Source organism: Hemicordylus capensis, chromosome 5, assembly GCF_027244095.1.
Source record: "Hemicordylus capensis ecotype Gifberg chromosome 5, rHemCap1.1.pri, whole genome shotgun sequence".
Taxonomy (NCBI): domain Eukaryota; kingdom Metazoa; phylum Chordata; class Lepidosauria; order Squamata; family Cordylidae; genus Hemicordylus; species Hemicordylus capensis.
Window position 1 is genome coordinate 195,539,729 of NC_069661.1, and position 16,319 is coordinate 195,556,047.

General features: G+C 41.3%; 1 protein-coding gene across 2 annotated transcripts in view; it reads right to left on the reverse strand.

Moving 5' to 3' along the window:
* Nucleotides 1–16,319, reverse strand: part of PAWR (pro-apoptotic WT1 regulator) — a 124,991-nt gene that overhangs the window by 45,816 nt on the left and 62,856 nt on the right. For both annotated transcript variants that reach the window (XM_053256128.1, XM_053256129.1), the window contains exon 3: nucleotides 616–744. In XM_053256128.1, the coding sequence (XP_053112103.1) occupies nucleotides 616–744 (129 nt within the window). The remainder of the gene's footprint in view (nucleotides 1–615; nucleotides 745–16,319) is intronic.

Below are 16,319 nucleotides of genomic sequence, written 5' to 3' on the forward strand. Positions count from 1 at the left end.
ATTTTAAAAGCCTGAGTGAACAGAAAGGTCTTCGCCTGCCATCTAAAAGAACAAAGTGATGGTGCCAGGTGAACCTCACTGGGAAGGCTGTTCCATAAATGGGGAGCAACCAGCAAAAAGGCCCGCTCCCTAGAATCCACCTGCCTCGCCTTGTTTGGCAGGGGCACTCGGAGCAGGGCCTCTGAGTTGGCATATCAGCTGGAGCTGATAAAAAGGTGCTCCAAGCAACAGAGGGCACCTGAGCTCAAGTGACAGTGCTGGAACAATGGGCATTTTCCAGGGTGAGGTCTGGAACCTGCCTGTGAAAACGGCATGTTTTTATCTGTCGCGGTTTGTTCTGGGAGTTTCATGGAAGTCAGTGAATGAGTGAGTAAAGTACAAGCAGCTTTATACTATGCATGTATACACACACACACTTTTTTATTCCTATTATATAGAGAGAGGCATGTGTCTTCGTAAGTGTGGCAAGTATTAAATTAAATAAGCATTTTAATACAATATAAACTTGCCTGTATACCAGAAGGAAATGTGTTAAATTTTTTGATGTTTGGAACTTTGCAATAGGATATACTAATAAGAAACTAGATATGGTGTGTGTGTATAAAATTTCCTCACCTGTAATATGTATGAGGCACTTGGGTCTGCACTGGCCGATTCATTCTGCAGTGTATTCTGTTGTGTGATTACATCTTCCCTTTTACGCTCCTTTTGTCCTGCTTCATCATCATCATATTCATCCAAACTCTGAAAGAAAACATTAATTTTTGTTGTTGTTACTTGCATGACAGTTCAAAGTACTATGTACAAGACAGTTGCCAAGGTTGTTAAATATGTGTTTCATTAAATTAAATATTACATTTAGATTAGAAGAACCAGAAGTTTGATTCTATATGAAACTTCTTCAGTTCTTCATACAATATCAGTTTAACCAAACAAAAAGCAAGTGCTTAACTGAGGAGGCTATATAACATCTTATCAGAACTCACACTCTTCAACAGCATTTTAAACACATCTGCAGGTATAAAAGGAAGCAAAACAGCTGGAAAATCCAGAGCCACAGCTGAAAGCTCAGACTGAATTCAGTCTTTATGCTGACACTTTGGGACAAGGTGGGGAGATGGAAAGAAATGGTAGGCATCTAGAGGCTCATGGGTCAGTTCTGCAGGTGACTATCCCAGCATTTCACCCATACCGTTCTAGTGACAAAAAGAAGTCCTCCAGTCAAACTCCAGGGCTTCAAGGGGGCAGATACTAGCAGTTCTAGGCCAAAAAAAAAAGTGGAGGAGGCCAAATTTAGAAAGGGCAAATAAATTTCAAGAGGGCAAGTTCAACCTTAAATGTGCAAGCTCTCTGGACACTGTATTGTCCAGAGAGACAATTCCCTCCCCTACCCCAATGACAGGGGGTAGGGGAGGGAAAATATTTTTTCAAGTTCAGCATTTGTTCATCTTTCTCACCCATTAAAAATGCTATACTGCCCACATGTTTTGTTTTAGGCTCATGAATGGTAGTATATTTCACCAAACTTGGTTCCCCATCCCTCAAAGCTCCCCTCAAAGCACATACATACTTGAATAGAGAAGCTTAATTGCCTTCCTTCATTTCCCGCATCTGGCTGTAAACAACTGTTCCTCCCACAATGTGTGTAGCAGGGTGAAACTGAAAGGAATGGTGAGTTGAGAGAGAAGCAACTCTTATCTCTCCAGATAACTAAGCAGGCAGAGGCGAAGGAGTGCAACTAAGACATTTTGAGGAAAGCAGAATTTCAACTTCACCCCCCACTCTCCTTCTCCTTCTACAGCCACCCCACATGTTCTGACACAATCCAGCAGGCTATTTAACCCCCACCTTTCCAAAAGTGTCACCTCCACCACTCAACATCTGTTGGGCCCATCAAAATTGTTGTCATTCCCTTCCTCAGCCTAGATTTGGAAACTTCTCTTATGTTCTATTGCTTTTGTTTTTGGGGGGAGATCCTATTTTCTCTTACATGTATTTAATAACTCTGTGGTTATTTTGATCCAATGGTCTCCTTTAGTATAACCTCGCTATTGTATCTATTCCTATAAGGCCTATAGCTATGTATACCTAGGAGATTCCAGGTTCAGTCCTTGAAATCTCTAGTTAAAGGATATCTGGAAGACCTGTGCAGTACCGAAGAAAATATCAGGTCAATTCTGATCTGATAAGGATTCTTTTAAAAAACCCACCAAAAACCCACCACCAAACACACCATGGGCAGATATGGCCTCCCCAAACACATTCAAAATCAGTATTGTTTCCAACTGACCAATATTTTACAAATATACTTATCCAATATACTTTTATCCTCCTCCCACCCCTGCTGCTTTACATCTAAAGTTAAAAGAAGGACTCACTGCCGCCGCTCTGGGTCATCACAGCCACTGCCCTTGCCACCACCTGGCTACCTGATGGCTGCTATTCCCAGCCCGGCCACCCCCGCTGCTTACTCCAGCCCAAAGGCATCCACTCCTCCTGGGCATTCCCAAAAAGGCAAATGCCAAATAAATGGCCTTTTCCCTTTTAAAAATGGCCTTTCCCTGCACTGACTTCGGAAAAGCCTTTGGCACTGCCAAAGCAGCAGTGGCACCAGAGGTTTGTCACCTTGCAGAGCAGGGTCAACAGCAGGAGCGCCAAAGCCTCAAATGGAGGCACACCGGCACAACCCTGAAGAGGCTATGGGCAGGGGGAGTAAGCAGTGGGGGCGACAAGGCCTGGTACAGCTACTATCAAGTGGCTGGATAGTGGCCTGGAGCTGCAACAGTGAATCCTTTAGAGCTCTAAATCTAATGGGGGGGGGACATTTCCGAATAGCATATCGAAAATATGTTTCATTCTGGGAGTAGAGTTGAAGTTCAGACTCTCTGGGGCTCTCTCCTCTCTCTCAAGGGCTCTCTGGAATCACTACCGATACGGGTATTATCGGCCTGATATGCTTATCGGACTGATCCGACTGCACAGGCCTGATATATGGTAACAGAGCTGAAAAACCTCCATGCTGGTGCCTTTTAGAGATCTTTCCAGTCTGACTGAAAAGTCCTGACAAACAGATCAGCTCTGACTCTACATAAAGTTTTACATGTCCAGAGTCCATTGTTGCAGGGCAGGGGTTCCCAACTTTTTAAACAAGTGTACCCCTTCTGTCACAAACCTTCAGCTAAGGTAACCAGAGAGAGAGAGCGTGTAGACATTCAAATTTAAGTATTACAGTTATGAGATGGTTGCAGTACAGGGAGGCAGGAAGGGTTTTGAGTACTCCCTGGGAGCCTTCAAGCACCCCTAGGGGTACTAGTACCCCATGCTGGGAACTCCTGCTATAGGGTACGTCTGAAACCAAGTGAAGCCATCATAATGGTGAGGCCTGATTTACCACTCCGTGGGCATATTTATTTTGAAAGCATTCTTCAGCATCATTTGGGGATTAGAACTTATTATCAAGCTCATCTTCACTCAGAAAATATCTCCTTTATGCAAAACTGGCTCTGCTGGGTGCTGTTCAAACATACATAACTTAGGCAATACAACCTAGGAAGTTTTTATTGTTTAAGAGTGAGACTAGGAAGCTATTCCAAACAAATTGACTGCAGTCCTAAACACACTTACTAGGGAGGAAGCCCCAGTGGACAGAGTGAAACTCATTTCTATGTAAACATGCATAAGACTGTGCTGCAATACCACCCCCACCCCCCGCCCGCGTGAAGTTAAGATAAGTTTCTGAATTCTTTTTACAATGCTTCTGGGAAGAGAGGGCTAAAAGAAACCAGTACATATGTGAAGCCATACTAATTTAAGTGCATTTAAATTATAATATTTGGACTCTAAAAAAATGAAACACCCTATCTTGGAGAAGCTGCTGCCAGTCTGTGTAGACAATACTGAGTGAGATGGGCCTATGGTCTGACTCAATATATGGCAGCTTCCTATGTTCCTATCTATTTTATTTAATAGATTAAAGTTGGAAAGAAAGACACACAGAGAGACCATAATACTACTTCCTCCTCAGTTCAAGGCAAAGAGTTAACGTATTTTGAAATGGATTTTTAAAAACTCATTCCAAAAACCAAAACAGAGCTCATTTATTGAAACAACGCTGGGGGGGGGCGGTAGGTGGACCCAGATCTTAGAAAGCCACATTTCTGCAGAAGAACTATTGACCTCATACAAGCCTCCTTAAGTAGGGGAAGATTATGCAGGGAATGTAGGTTAATTTACTGAAAGGGGGGGGAATGAAAACGTGATTAAGACTCAAAGCTGATTCTGTCCTCAGTGTTTAAAATAGTCACAGAATGTGAAAAACTCTGGAAAGCTTCACAAAAAGAAAGTTTTCAGATTGTGCAAAGCCTTAGGATAAAGCCATCGGCAGAAAACTAAGAGCGAAGTCTTAAAACTCAGAGGCCTATGATTTTTCAGTTATTCCAAATAAATTTGGCCTTTGTAGGAATTAAGCTGTTTAAAAGAAGGAAGCTCACAGAATCAGAAGAGTGCTGTACCAGTTGTTTAGTGACTAGAATGTTAAGATCCAGATGCAGGAAACCTAGGTTAGCACCCATATGTGTGCACTCCCCAGCCCCAGCATTCATGTGCCTTACAATTGCTGCCAATGGCTGACATCCAGACTAACGTCGTCCACATAGAAAAATGTTCCACATGTGCAATGGGGGGAAGGGAAATTTCCACCAATCTCCCCTTCCCTCTGCATCCCACAGTGCCTCATGAATATATGTCCCTGAAGGTCCTGCAACCCTCAAGGACATACAATTGGCAAAAGGCCTTTCAGAGAAAGGGGAAATGGATACAAATCACCCCTGCTCCATTGCGCACATGGAATGCTTTCCCCCACGTGTAATGGTAGTCTGAATATCAGCCATTGTCATTATCTCATATGTCAAACATTAGCCATAAAGTGTTTAAAAGTATTAAAAACCTTTTGAGGGGAGGCGGTGTGATCTGTGTATAATCAGCAAAGGCAGCTTAGATAATTAGGTGGTGGACGGCTTGCAAGTCAGTTAATGATTTCTGAGTGATTTCTGAGGAATCTTTTAGTTGCAGTAGTTAACAGCAACCTATCAGTCCAATTGCAGTTACACATGCAATATGAGGACGTGAGAAAAGCCTCCTCATCAAAGTTTCTGTTTTATAGGTGATTTAGCCAGAGTGTGCCAACATAACACTTCAGTTAGGACTACAGATAGAATAGGGCTGTCCTTAGGGCATGGCAAGCAGGGCAACCACCCAGGGCCCCGCTCTTTTAACCCCCATTAGAATTAACTGGAAGGGGGTCCCACATTGGCTAATTTGCCCTGGGCCCCACACCCCACCCTCTAAGGACAGCCCTGATTCTCTCCCCCAACACCACTTTTTATTCACAAAATAAATATTTTTATTCAGAAAAGATCTGCTTCAGATGTCAACCAAGAATACCTTTAATGTTATTGCACAGTTGCCATATTCCCTCCAAATTCAGGGAATTTCTAAGGATCTGTTCATGTGTGCCCACATTAACAAAGGTTTTAAAAAGGTATTCCCAAAAGACACAAAGATAGGGGACAACGATTTACCAGGGACCAGAAAATAGGGACAGCCCCTGATAAATCTGGACAGTTCACCCTCTTTGTGGATGCTTCCACTTCAGCCCAATTATTTCTGGAGAACTTTCCCTATGTAGCTCTTCCCAATGTTTGCACATAACACAAAAGCAACATCTACCCAAGTTTTCACTGCCTTAAATGAAGGCGACTTATCTCTTGAGATAACATTTATTAAAGAGCCAGCCAATGGTATGCATAAGTCTTTCAGTGCTACTGTGCTAACCTATACCAGCAAAGCTGCTTTAAGATCAAAAGGGGTTATATGTTTAACAGTGCTTTGCTCCAGGTTCTCCAAGTCAATTCTTGTTCCTTTCACATCCCACACACCAAGGCCACAAGCTGAGAACTAAGTTTAAATCTAGGTTTCTGAGAACGTATGGCATGCTGATCACCAGTAACTTCAGCTATCAGTTGTCCACTGAGTCAAGGGGAAAGAGTTCAAAACCATGAGAAACATCAGCTTCCCTCTTTCTTGCGACTCTTCTTCAATGCTGCAGCACCGATGAGAAGGTGAAAACACATTGAACTATCAAAGACAAGAAGCAGCAGTGCAACCTGCATGGTTCTGGGCCTCTACAAGGGGTGTTGCTGCGTGCCCCTTGCATCTCTCCTTGACTTCCAAAGTTTTCAGCCAGCTAGAATGTGGTATCCAAATTATGAAGCTGGGTGCTTCAAGACATCTAAGATTTAAAAGGGCAAACTACACATTAAAATCATTTAATCTTTTTAGCTTTTCATCAAATTCCATTATTCATATGAACATATGAAGCTGCCTCATACAGAGTCAGATCACTGGTTTGCCTAGCTTAGTACTGTCTACACCAATTTGCAGCAGCTTTTCAGAGTTTCACAAAAGTGTTCCCCAGTCCAACCTGGAGATGCCAAAGATTGAATCTGGATCTTCTGAATGCAAAGTATGTGCTGCCCTCAAACTACAGCCCTCCTTTAAGAATTTTCTCAGAGTCTTTACAAGAATGAGATTCTTAGAAGCATATATTATTGGTATTGCCTTCCTGTGCTTTGGTGTTTTCAGAAAGCTGTTAGATTCAAATCATTTAGCAAACCATTCAAACTATGGGGGTTCCAATACAACCATATATTAAATAAGATGCTTTCACATTTCCACATCTGAGCTTAATAGAGAGAATCCACAACATTCCTTGGAATTTCAATAAACTCAGAGACTGCAGTATACACATTTTCCTCTAAACCTCTGTCATGGAAACAAGAAGTACAAAGTAGCTGCATAAATCAGAGACAACTCATGGCATGAAGATTCTAGAGTTTACAAACTAACTTTGAATCCATATATTGCCAGTGACCTTCAAAGCTGACTGCCTTCTTCCTTCTTAGGAAGGAGACTACAGGGGGAAAAATATTCAGAAAACTCCAAGAGCATACTTCTAAGGATTTGCACAAACCAAGGTCCAAGCAAAGGTTTGGCACCACAGAGAGGGTAGTAGTGAGCGGGAGTTTTAGAAAAGAGGACAGATCCTTACCTGCTCTCCACCACTCCATGCAACTTCCTGCTGGGGTGGTGTGCATCCCAGGTACCCACACATGCACAGATGCCATGTGCATGCTGGCACTGCCTGTGGGTACTTGAGATGCACGCTGTCCCAGCAGGAAACTGTATGGGGCAGTTGAGAGGAGGTAAGGATCTGCTCTCCTCTTTCTTAAAGCTCCTGCTCACTACTCCCCTTCCTGTGGCATTGAACTGCTTCAGACCTTGTTGAAACCGGTTCGGCACCAAACTTTTGCTCGAACCCTGGTTCGTGCACCTCCTTACATACACCCTATTATAACTGATTTTAATTTATTATCCATTGTATAATCCTGTTCAGGTGCAGTATGGCTGATATCTGCTCAGCTGATAGGACAAGTACCTCTGTTACTTATTGAAGTGAGTGAATTTTGTATTTGAATGTTTTTCAAGCCTGAGCCATCTGACCCTTGATACAGAGACCTATTTGATTCTGTGCTTAACAAAATCCTTCTAGGATGATTTTTTTTTTTTTTTTTGCCTCTCAGAAACTACCTTCTACAGACCTATTCATGTCTGGAGTAATCTAATCACTATAGTTTTACGAGATCTTTTTATCCCAGCTTATTAGGTTCTTTGCCATAAGGTTATAAAACTAACAAGCTGAACAATGGTGATGCAATGTGACTTGGAAGAGCAAGATGTTTAAAAAATCTTGCAACCTTTCAAGTGATAATTAGCCATTTTCCTAATGTGAGCATTCCTCACGTTACTAACATTCCTCAACAGCTGTTACTTCCGAAATACCAACACAGTCTTTTAATTAGTGGCTGACTGCCTATTTGTCTACTTATTCTTCCTCTGCTTTCCCCCACTGCTTAACAATTTACTCCCCTTTTTCTACTGCCCATTCCCCCACCCAACTGCCATTCCTTCATCTAGAAAGATCAGTGCAGCTGGAAGAAATAAGGATCAGACTCTCCAACAGCACTGTTTCCTGGAGTCAGAAAGAGCATTGTTCTCACCTCTACCCTTAAAGGACCACTAACATCACTGAAATAACCCCCACACACTTCAGGAAGTGGCAGCAATGGAGTGGGATGGTGAGCAAATATCAAACTGCAAAACTGAATCTGTGCTACAATTAAAACAATCTTCTTCACTGGAACAGAGTAGAATATCAAGCTCAGCATCAGCACCATTGGCAGCTGGGGCACACGCACCCACAGGCTAAATGGGCCCAGGCATCAACTGGCAGCCACCATCTAGATCAGGGTTTCTTAACCTTGGGCCCCCAGATGTTGTTGGACTACAACTCTCAGAATCTCCAGACATGGCCTTTGTGGCTGGGGATTCTAGGAGTTGTAGTCCAACAACATCTGGAGGCCCAAGGTTAAGAAACCCTGATCTAGCGTATTCCCTCCCATTTTTCTTGGCAATGAATATAGTGATCTTTGGTTGATAGGGCCAGCAGCAACCACTTAAGTAAGTATCTACCTAGCCAGCAGCTGCCGACCACCATGTTTTTTCCCTCCCACAATCCCTCATGTAATGCCATATGATGCCACGTGGGGTACTGTGAGAGGAAACTTTGCTGCTAGATAAAATGCCATTGCTGCTGGTCTGCATCACTAGAGGCAGACAGCTCTTATTCCACAACACTTACCACCAAAGTAGGGGGGAAGGCTAGTGGGACACATAGGTAGAAGGCCAGTAGAGGGCGTCTTGCTGAGGACCTTCTTAAATATGGAACCAGTATATGTCAGATATCCTCAAGAATTCTGATACAGATTGTTGCCAAAAATTTAGAGTGAAACAATGATAAATACTATGAAAACATTTGCTCATGCTTCTGCAAAAAAGCATACATTTAAAGATAGGAATAAGAGGACATTGAACAGCCTGCCTCGTAAAGTACTTCTGGGATAACAATGTTGCCTCAAGTTCAAGGAACGCCTTCTTCTGCATGAACCCCACCACCCACTGAGATCTGCTGGAGAGGTCCGTCTGCAGCTGCCACTGGCTCGTCTGGTGGCCACTCAGGGACGGGCCTTCTCCGCTGCTGCCCCAAGGCTTTGGAATGTGCTCTCTAGTGAAATAAGAGCCTCCCCATCTCTGACAGCTTTTAAAAAGTCTTTAAAAACACATTTCTTCACCCAGGCTTTTAATTCATGTTTTAATGGTTTTAATGCGGTTTTAAAGTATTGTTTTGAAGTTTTTAAATTGTTGTAATGTGTGTGTCCCCCCCCCCATTTCTGTTTAACAAATGTTTTACTTTGTTTTTATTCTGTTGTAAACCGCCCAGAGACATAAGTTTTGGGTGATATAAAAATGTTTTAATAAATAAACAAACAAACAAACAAATAAATAAATATCCCATCCTAGGAGATCCGTTGTCTACTGGAACCACCTACCTTTGGATCAATATTTATTTTAATTTTGCACTTTCAGGTTTTTTAAACCTCAATCAGGACAGGGAAGGGGTTCTTGCCAAGGTATTTTTGCAGTTCATTGTATAAAACAAGCACTCACTTTTAGGGTATTGTAGATTTATTTCATTATTTGGACATGGCTTTGTAAGCATTATTTGCACATGGAACACTTAAGAAACGTTAATGTACTTGGGTTTTCCAGTGCTATGACACAATAACTGTTATTCTTGATTTGATTCCAAAACAAAAATCTTGCTAGAAATTACTGTAACAAGGAGAAGGAAAGGAGTGGTTTGTTTCCAAGAGGAGTTTTTAAAGAGTGTTTTTAAAAGCTCATCTCTTACAGTTTGCAAGATGACATTAATTGTGCTCGAAGTGCTAAACATAAGAGTAAGTAATTTAATGATACAGTTCAAGTTTAGTTAGGCCTTTGTTTTGTTACTCTATTTATATACCATCATTTGTTTCAATCATAGCACTATGGTGAATCAAGTCTTTATTTGTGTTTGGTGATCATACTGAACATAGCGTTGCCAATACCAAAAAAAAAAAAAAAACCCCAACTAAAAAAAGAGATTGTTGCCAAAAATGTAGAGTGAAACAACAATAAATACTATTCTGGTCAATACAATAAATCACTCAGAAAAATCTAAGACAAATATGCAAAAGAGATGTTGACTGTGTAGATAGCAATGAAAACAGTCTTGTCTGTGACCACCTGCCCAGTCCCTGTTGGTGACCTGAAATGAATACTGGACGAGTGGAACTGGGGGCTCTGTTTCCTTTTCTTTAATTTTTTCATTATGCCCCTGCAAGCACTTTCAGCAGTGCCTTTAAGTACTGAGGAGGTTTCTGATGGCTTCTTCCAGTTGCCATTTCTTTTTCTTAGGAATGACCCTATCAAGTGACTTAAGGTCATTTCTTGGCACGTTATAAGAACACAACAAATATTTATATACCACTTTTCAACAAAAGTTCCCAAAGCGGTTTACATAGATGCATGCATGAATAAATAAATACATACATAAATAAAATGTCTCCCTGTCCCCAATCTAAAAAAGAAACATATGATAGACACTGTCAGAAGCTACTAGAGGGATGCTGTGCTGGGTATGGATAAGGTCAGTTACTCTCCCCCTGCCAAATAAATAAATAAATAAAATTATTTGTTTGCCGCCCCATAACAAATTGTTCTCTGGGCGGCTTACAACACAACATTAAAACACGAAATGAAAACACACAGCACATTAAATCATTAACAGACCAAAAAGGGGAGGGGGGAGAAAAGACAAAATACAATACAAAATAATTTAAAAGACATTTTTAAAAAATCAGTTAATAAAGAGAATCACTGCTTTTAAAAGGCGCCTCTTTGCTCAGTTAGCAGGGGGCGGAAACATGGTGACCAACAGAAGCCAGTTACTGGGGACATTATCAGAACTTACAAGTGTTCACAGAGGCATGATGGAAATGTTTAAGACGTTGAAACTGTTGAAACAGGCAAGTATAATTTTTTTCAGCATGTTACTTCTGAGGCTTAATTACAAAGCTAAATGGAAAGTCTTCATAAAAAATTGAAATTTAAGAAAAGCAAAATGTATCCATATTTGACCAAGAAGAGTTGAGTTCTCCGATGGGATTCATCAAGCATTGACATCACTTGGTGCCTAGATCTTATGCTGCTCTCCTGATCAGAGTATAGGATTGTTGTTATTTATGATTATTTGAATGAAAAGCTTCTCAGACTAATTGAAATGATGGCACTCCAAATGCTACTGTGAAATGGTGTGTACAAGTAAGCAATCATTATTATATATTGAGTAATTCAACCCAAAATAAGGGACTGTGTAAAGCATCCATCAACATAAATTATCTTCCCAATTCATGCATCTAATATTTCATATGTCTGTTTTTTCTGGTTGCAAAGTTAGTCATGCTGTAATTTTTTGTTCACAGTATTTGTTAAGCTTTCTAAAACTTGATGCTAAAGACAGTGTGGTGCAACAGCTAAAGCATTAAACCTTGTACATAATAAATTATGGTTCAGTTCCCTGCTTGATTATGAAACTTAGGAACATAGGAAGCTGCCATATACTGAGTCATACCACTGATCCATCTAGATCAGTATTGTCTACACAGACTGGCAGCAGCTTCTCCAAAGTTGCAGGCAGGAGTCTCTCTCAGCCTCATCTTGGAGATGCCAGGGAGGGAACTTGGAACTGTCTGCATGCAAGCATGCAGGTGTTCTTCCCAGAGCAACCCCATCCCCTAAGGTAGGGGTGGGGAACCTTGGCCCTCCAGCCCTCCAGCTGTTTTTGAACTACTAATTGTGGCTGGGGATGATGGGAGTTGTAGTTCAAAAACAGCTGGAGGGCCAAGGTTCCCCACCCCAGCCCTAATGAGTATGTCTTACAGTGCTTACATGTAGTCTCCCATTCAAATGCAAACCAGGGCAGACCCTGCTTAGCCAAGGGGACAATTCATGCTTGAATTCATTCTGCTTGAAAGAAAGCTTTGGAAACCTGCTTAGCCAAGGAGACATTTCATGCTTGAACTACTGCAAGACCAGCTCTCCTCCTGCTTGAAAGAAAGCTTTGGAAAACTCACCTTCCAAGTCATCTACCTTCCTCTTGGGTTGGAGAAAGCTTAACATACAGTACTCCTATGCGGTTCTGAGCTCTAGGAGGAAATAGGCATGTGCGGTGGAAATCAGAGTCTTTCAATTTGCATATGATAATTATTTGGTTTTTAAAACCATGAAGAATTGATGGATGCACATATAAAGAGATTCTGATTGTGCCCCCCAAAAGGGAAACACCAGAAGTTAAAACAGAAACAAAAAACAAGCCACAACACCAAGATATAGGCAGAGCTTTGAGGATGCCTTCATTCCAATAGGGAGGAGGTGCTGCTCAAAGGAAACTGACAACTCGGTGTCAGGAATTAGAGGAGAAGTTTTACCCTGCCGGCCATGGTGCCCCCAAAGCACTATGCTATATCGCTGCTATAAGTGAATGGCTGTCATTCATTCCTAGGAAGTTGTGCAACTGGGACACCACCAGAGACCAAACCTACCTACCAAACTATGGGCAGGGGTGGTTTGTTGGTGTTGTTTTGGTGGGTTGTTTTTTTTTTTTGGTCTTCCTCAGCTGCATCCCAGACTGCAGCCTTTTATTTTGCTTCACAGCCCTCAATGTAAGTCACAAAAATGAGCCGTGCCTTCACTTTTTGCTCATGAGTTACAAAGAGAAATAGAAGCTCAGAAGAAATAGAAGCTCTTGACTGTTACGTGCCAGAATTATTGTTTGTTTAACAATATGTGATACTATAGCACTGTTTTGTTTGCACCTTACTGACTAGGGGTAGCCAAATTTACCAGCGGCATTACTATATTGCATTCTTGCCTTGATACAAGTTGATCCTGTTTTGGCAGGCAGAGAGAGCAAAAGCTTGCTGGTAATACATGTATGTACGCAGACTTTATACACCCACCAGCCATCTCCATACTTTTGATCAGTTACTTTACATTTTCCTTGCTTACATATCAAGCATGAAATGTATTTCAATCTGGCTAATCATCAAGACAACAGACTTTTAAGATGTTCTACATATATAGAACTTAATGTTACTAACAGGTCACACTCTATCCTAAAAATTAAGTTCTTTGCCTATATATACCACTTTAGCAGTGTCACATTCCAGGGGGTTAATCTACATCTCTTAATTCCTCTAAAAGACAAATTTGGATGAATTCCACTTTTGGATCTTCAACAGGGACCAGTTTCCTTTGTCACATCTGCAAAATGTGTAGTTTAAGCAAAAAGCGTTTAGACTGCTACAGCTGCATTACAGCAACCAAATGCCATAGTTGGGATGAGGGAGGAAGTCATGTGCTACTGTTCACATTATTAAAACGTGCACTTAGTTTTTCCAAGTGAACGGTAATGCCTGTAATGTCTCTTAGACAGCTGAATGAGCATTTGAGGGTGAAAAGGAATGTTTTCACAGGCACAGTTGGTAAATACCAATGGTTGTAGCAGAACATTCTTCCTTAAATGGAAGCTAACACTGATTTAGCTAAAAGATGTCTCTTGCTACAATAGACTGCAACAGCCCAGCGATTAACCTTTGTAACACCTTCAGCTACATGACACAAAAGCTGAATGCTTCAACACAGATAATTGCTTTTAAATCCATTTTTCGTTTTATAGTTCAGACTTCTAGAAATTCCCTATGTTATGTTTTATTTCTGTAAAAGAATAGTAGAGGAAACTTCCTCTGTGCATTTATGAAAAATAACAAAAACACAAAAATAGCTTTGTGCAACTGGAATAAGTTTTATAGAAGCATTAAACTTTGGAAAAGAAAGAACAATTTCAACTAAAAGAAAGTACAGAAACTTCACCCAACACTGGGGTCAAACTTTTATTTGTGTACTTCAGGCTTTGTGGAGGGGGTTCTTTAATTTTTCCACCACTCAGGCAAATGCCACAGAGATCTTTGCTCCCTTCAAGACACTGGTCAACATTCTCCTTATAGGGAGGCTGGGAGATTAGCTGTATTGAAGGTGTGGGTGGAGGGAGATTTTCACTTCTCTCCCTCCACCCCTGCAAAATACTATGGAGAATGTTGGCTTTGGTTTCCTTTTAAAATCATGCTTAAGAAAATTCAGATAGGATTAAACAGCAATATTCTGGGACCAGTGTTCCCTAAGAGAGATTCCCTGATGTTGTTGACTACAACTCCCAGAATCCTCAGCTGAAATGGCTTTTGCTTGGGCATTATGGGAGTTGTAGTCCATGACATCTGGGAATCCCTGTTAGAGGGAACACTGTCTGGGACAACTATCTTTCTAAACTAGTCTGTAGAAAGAGAAAGATTCGCTTGCCTATAGTTGACTCATTTTTCAAAATCATGTGGTGTAGAATTGTATGGATTATGTTTAGTGTTATGTTTTTCTTTCCTTTATTGTTTTGGAAAGTAGTGCTACAGAAAAAGCATAATTTTTCCTTTCTATTTTTGAGAAAAGTTGTAAAGAAAGAAATACAGATGTGTTCTGTAGTTGCTAGAAAAACAACTGAAGGCACATGGTATAGCTACATGCTTGAAGTTAAGCAGATCTTAACTTCAGATTAGAGATTAAAAAATACAGGATACAGAAAAGAATACATACTAACTACTTTCCATTTACTTTCATGCAGAGTTTGAAAGGCATTTAATGTAAGCATACTTGCAGATCCTGAACAAGCATATATGAAGGTGGAAGTGGAGGATGGAACACAAACATTAGCAGTGGCTTAAATCACACAGGGGCCCACAACTAGCTCTTGCCTAGTGGGAAATCCTGGCACACAGTACAATATGTCTTGCACAACTTGGCACGTGTGTCCCATATAAGGTCTTCTACTAGACACTGTGCAACACTGCAGAGAACCACAACATGGTGCAGACTTTCTAGTGTCTTGATTCCATTATACAACTCTTATTGAACTAATTTGGTAAGGTATACAGGTGAACCAAATCACTTTGTGGGCCAAACTGATGGTAGAGACAGAGCATTCAAACGCTATCTCCCCACCACACTTCAGTTTTAAACCCTTTAAATGTTCAGGATTTAAAACTGAACATCCTATAATGTAAGATTTCATATTCAGAGATGTGGGAAATTTTTTCCATAACAGAAAAATTTCCCATACTTTATTTTTCCGGTGGAAAATATTCTGTTTCTAAAATTTCACTGCCTAACATCTGAACTAGAATTGCACACATATGGCCTTCGGGGACATATTTTGTTGATGCCTGATGGGCTTCAGAAGGAAGAAAATATGGGGCGGGGGGGGGGAATGCCAGCTCAAGTGACAGTGCAGCAGTAGTCTGGAACTTGCACAACTGCATATGTGCAACGCTAGTCCAGATATCCAGCACTGATTCATAAAATTCATTAGGAACAATGAATGTCTGTCAATACAATATTAGTCAAATCCAGCAATTTCAAAGTTGTAGTTGATGTTTTTCTGATTATTGTAAGTAGGAGGAAGGAAGGAAAGAAGGTAGGTAGGTCTGGTCTTTTAGACCAGACCTGCGCAATCTAAGGCCCAGAGCGTAGATCCAACCTATGGGACCATTTTTGCTGGCCCCAGGTAAGAAGATCCTTTAGGAGCCATGAAGAAGCTTGTCCTGCTGATGAGCAGCAGCTCAGTGCAGTTGGCCACTTGGGACCAGATGATATGAATGTGGCAGCAATGGATCAATCAGTTGTTCCCTTGGCAGCAGCAACAACAATGGATGGAGTGGGTAGGAACAGCTTCAGGCAGAGCACACCCCAAAAAGGCAGAGGGTCACACTTTTGGTCAGTTTCCTCTTCTCCAAAGCGGGGTGGCATCCTCTCCAGAAATTGCCTTACAATGCCATCCTATGCACATTTACTCTGAAATACATCCCATGGGGTGCCCAGTAAGGCTTACTCCCAAGCAAGCATGCCTAGGATTGCAGCCTGAAAGCAACAGCAATTAAAGGAGAAGAGAGGGCTTGGCATTTGTTTGGAGCTGGCCTGCACCCCAATGACCAAGCAGGGGCAGGGCCCATTTTCTGAGTACTATCCTTGGCTAAAATTGTGAGTCCCCTAACAGAGGGAAGAGATCCACAAGCAGCTAATAATTGCTTTCCTTAGTATTGTCAATTTTAATGTAATAATTAATGCACTGAAAATTGACCTCAGGCCCCACACACCAAGTCATGGTTGGTTCCAGCCCACCAAGGCATTTGGGTTATATAGTTATTTATTTATTTATTTTA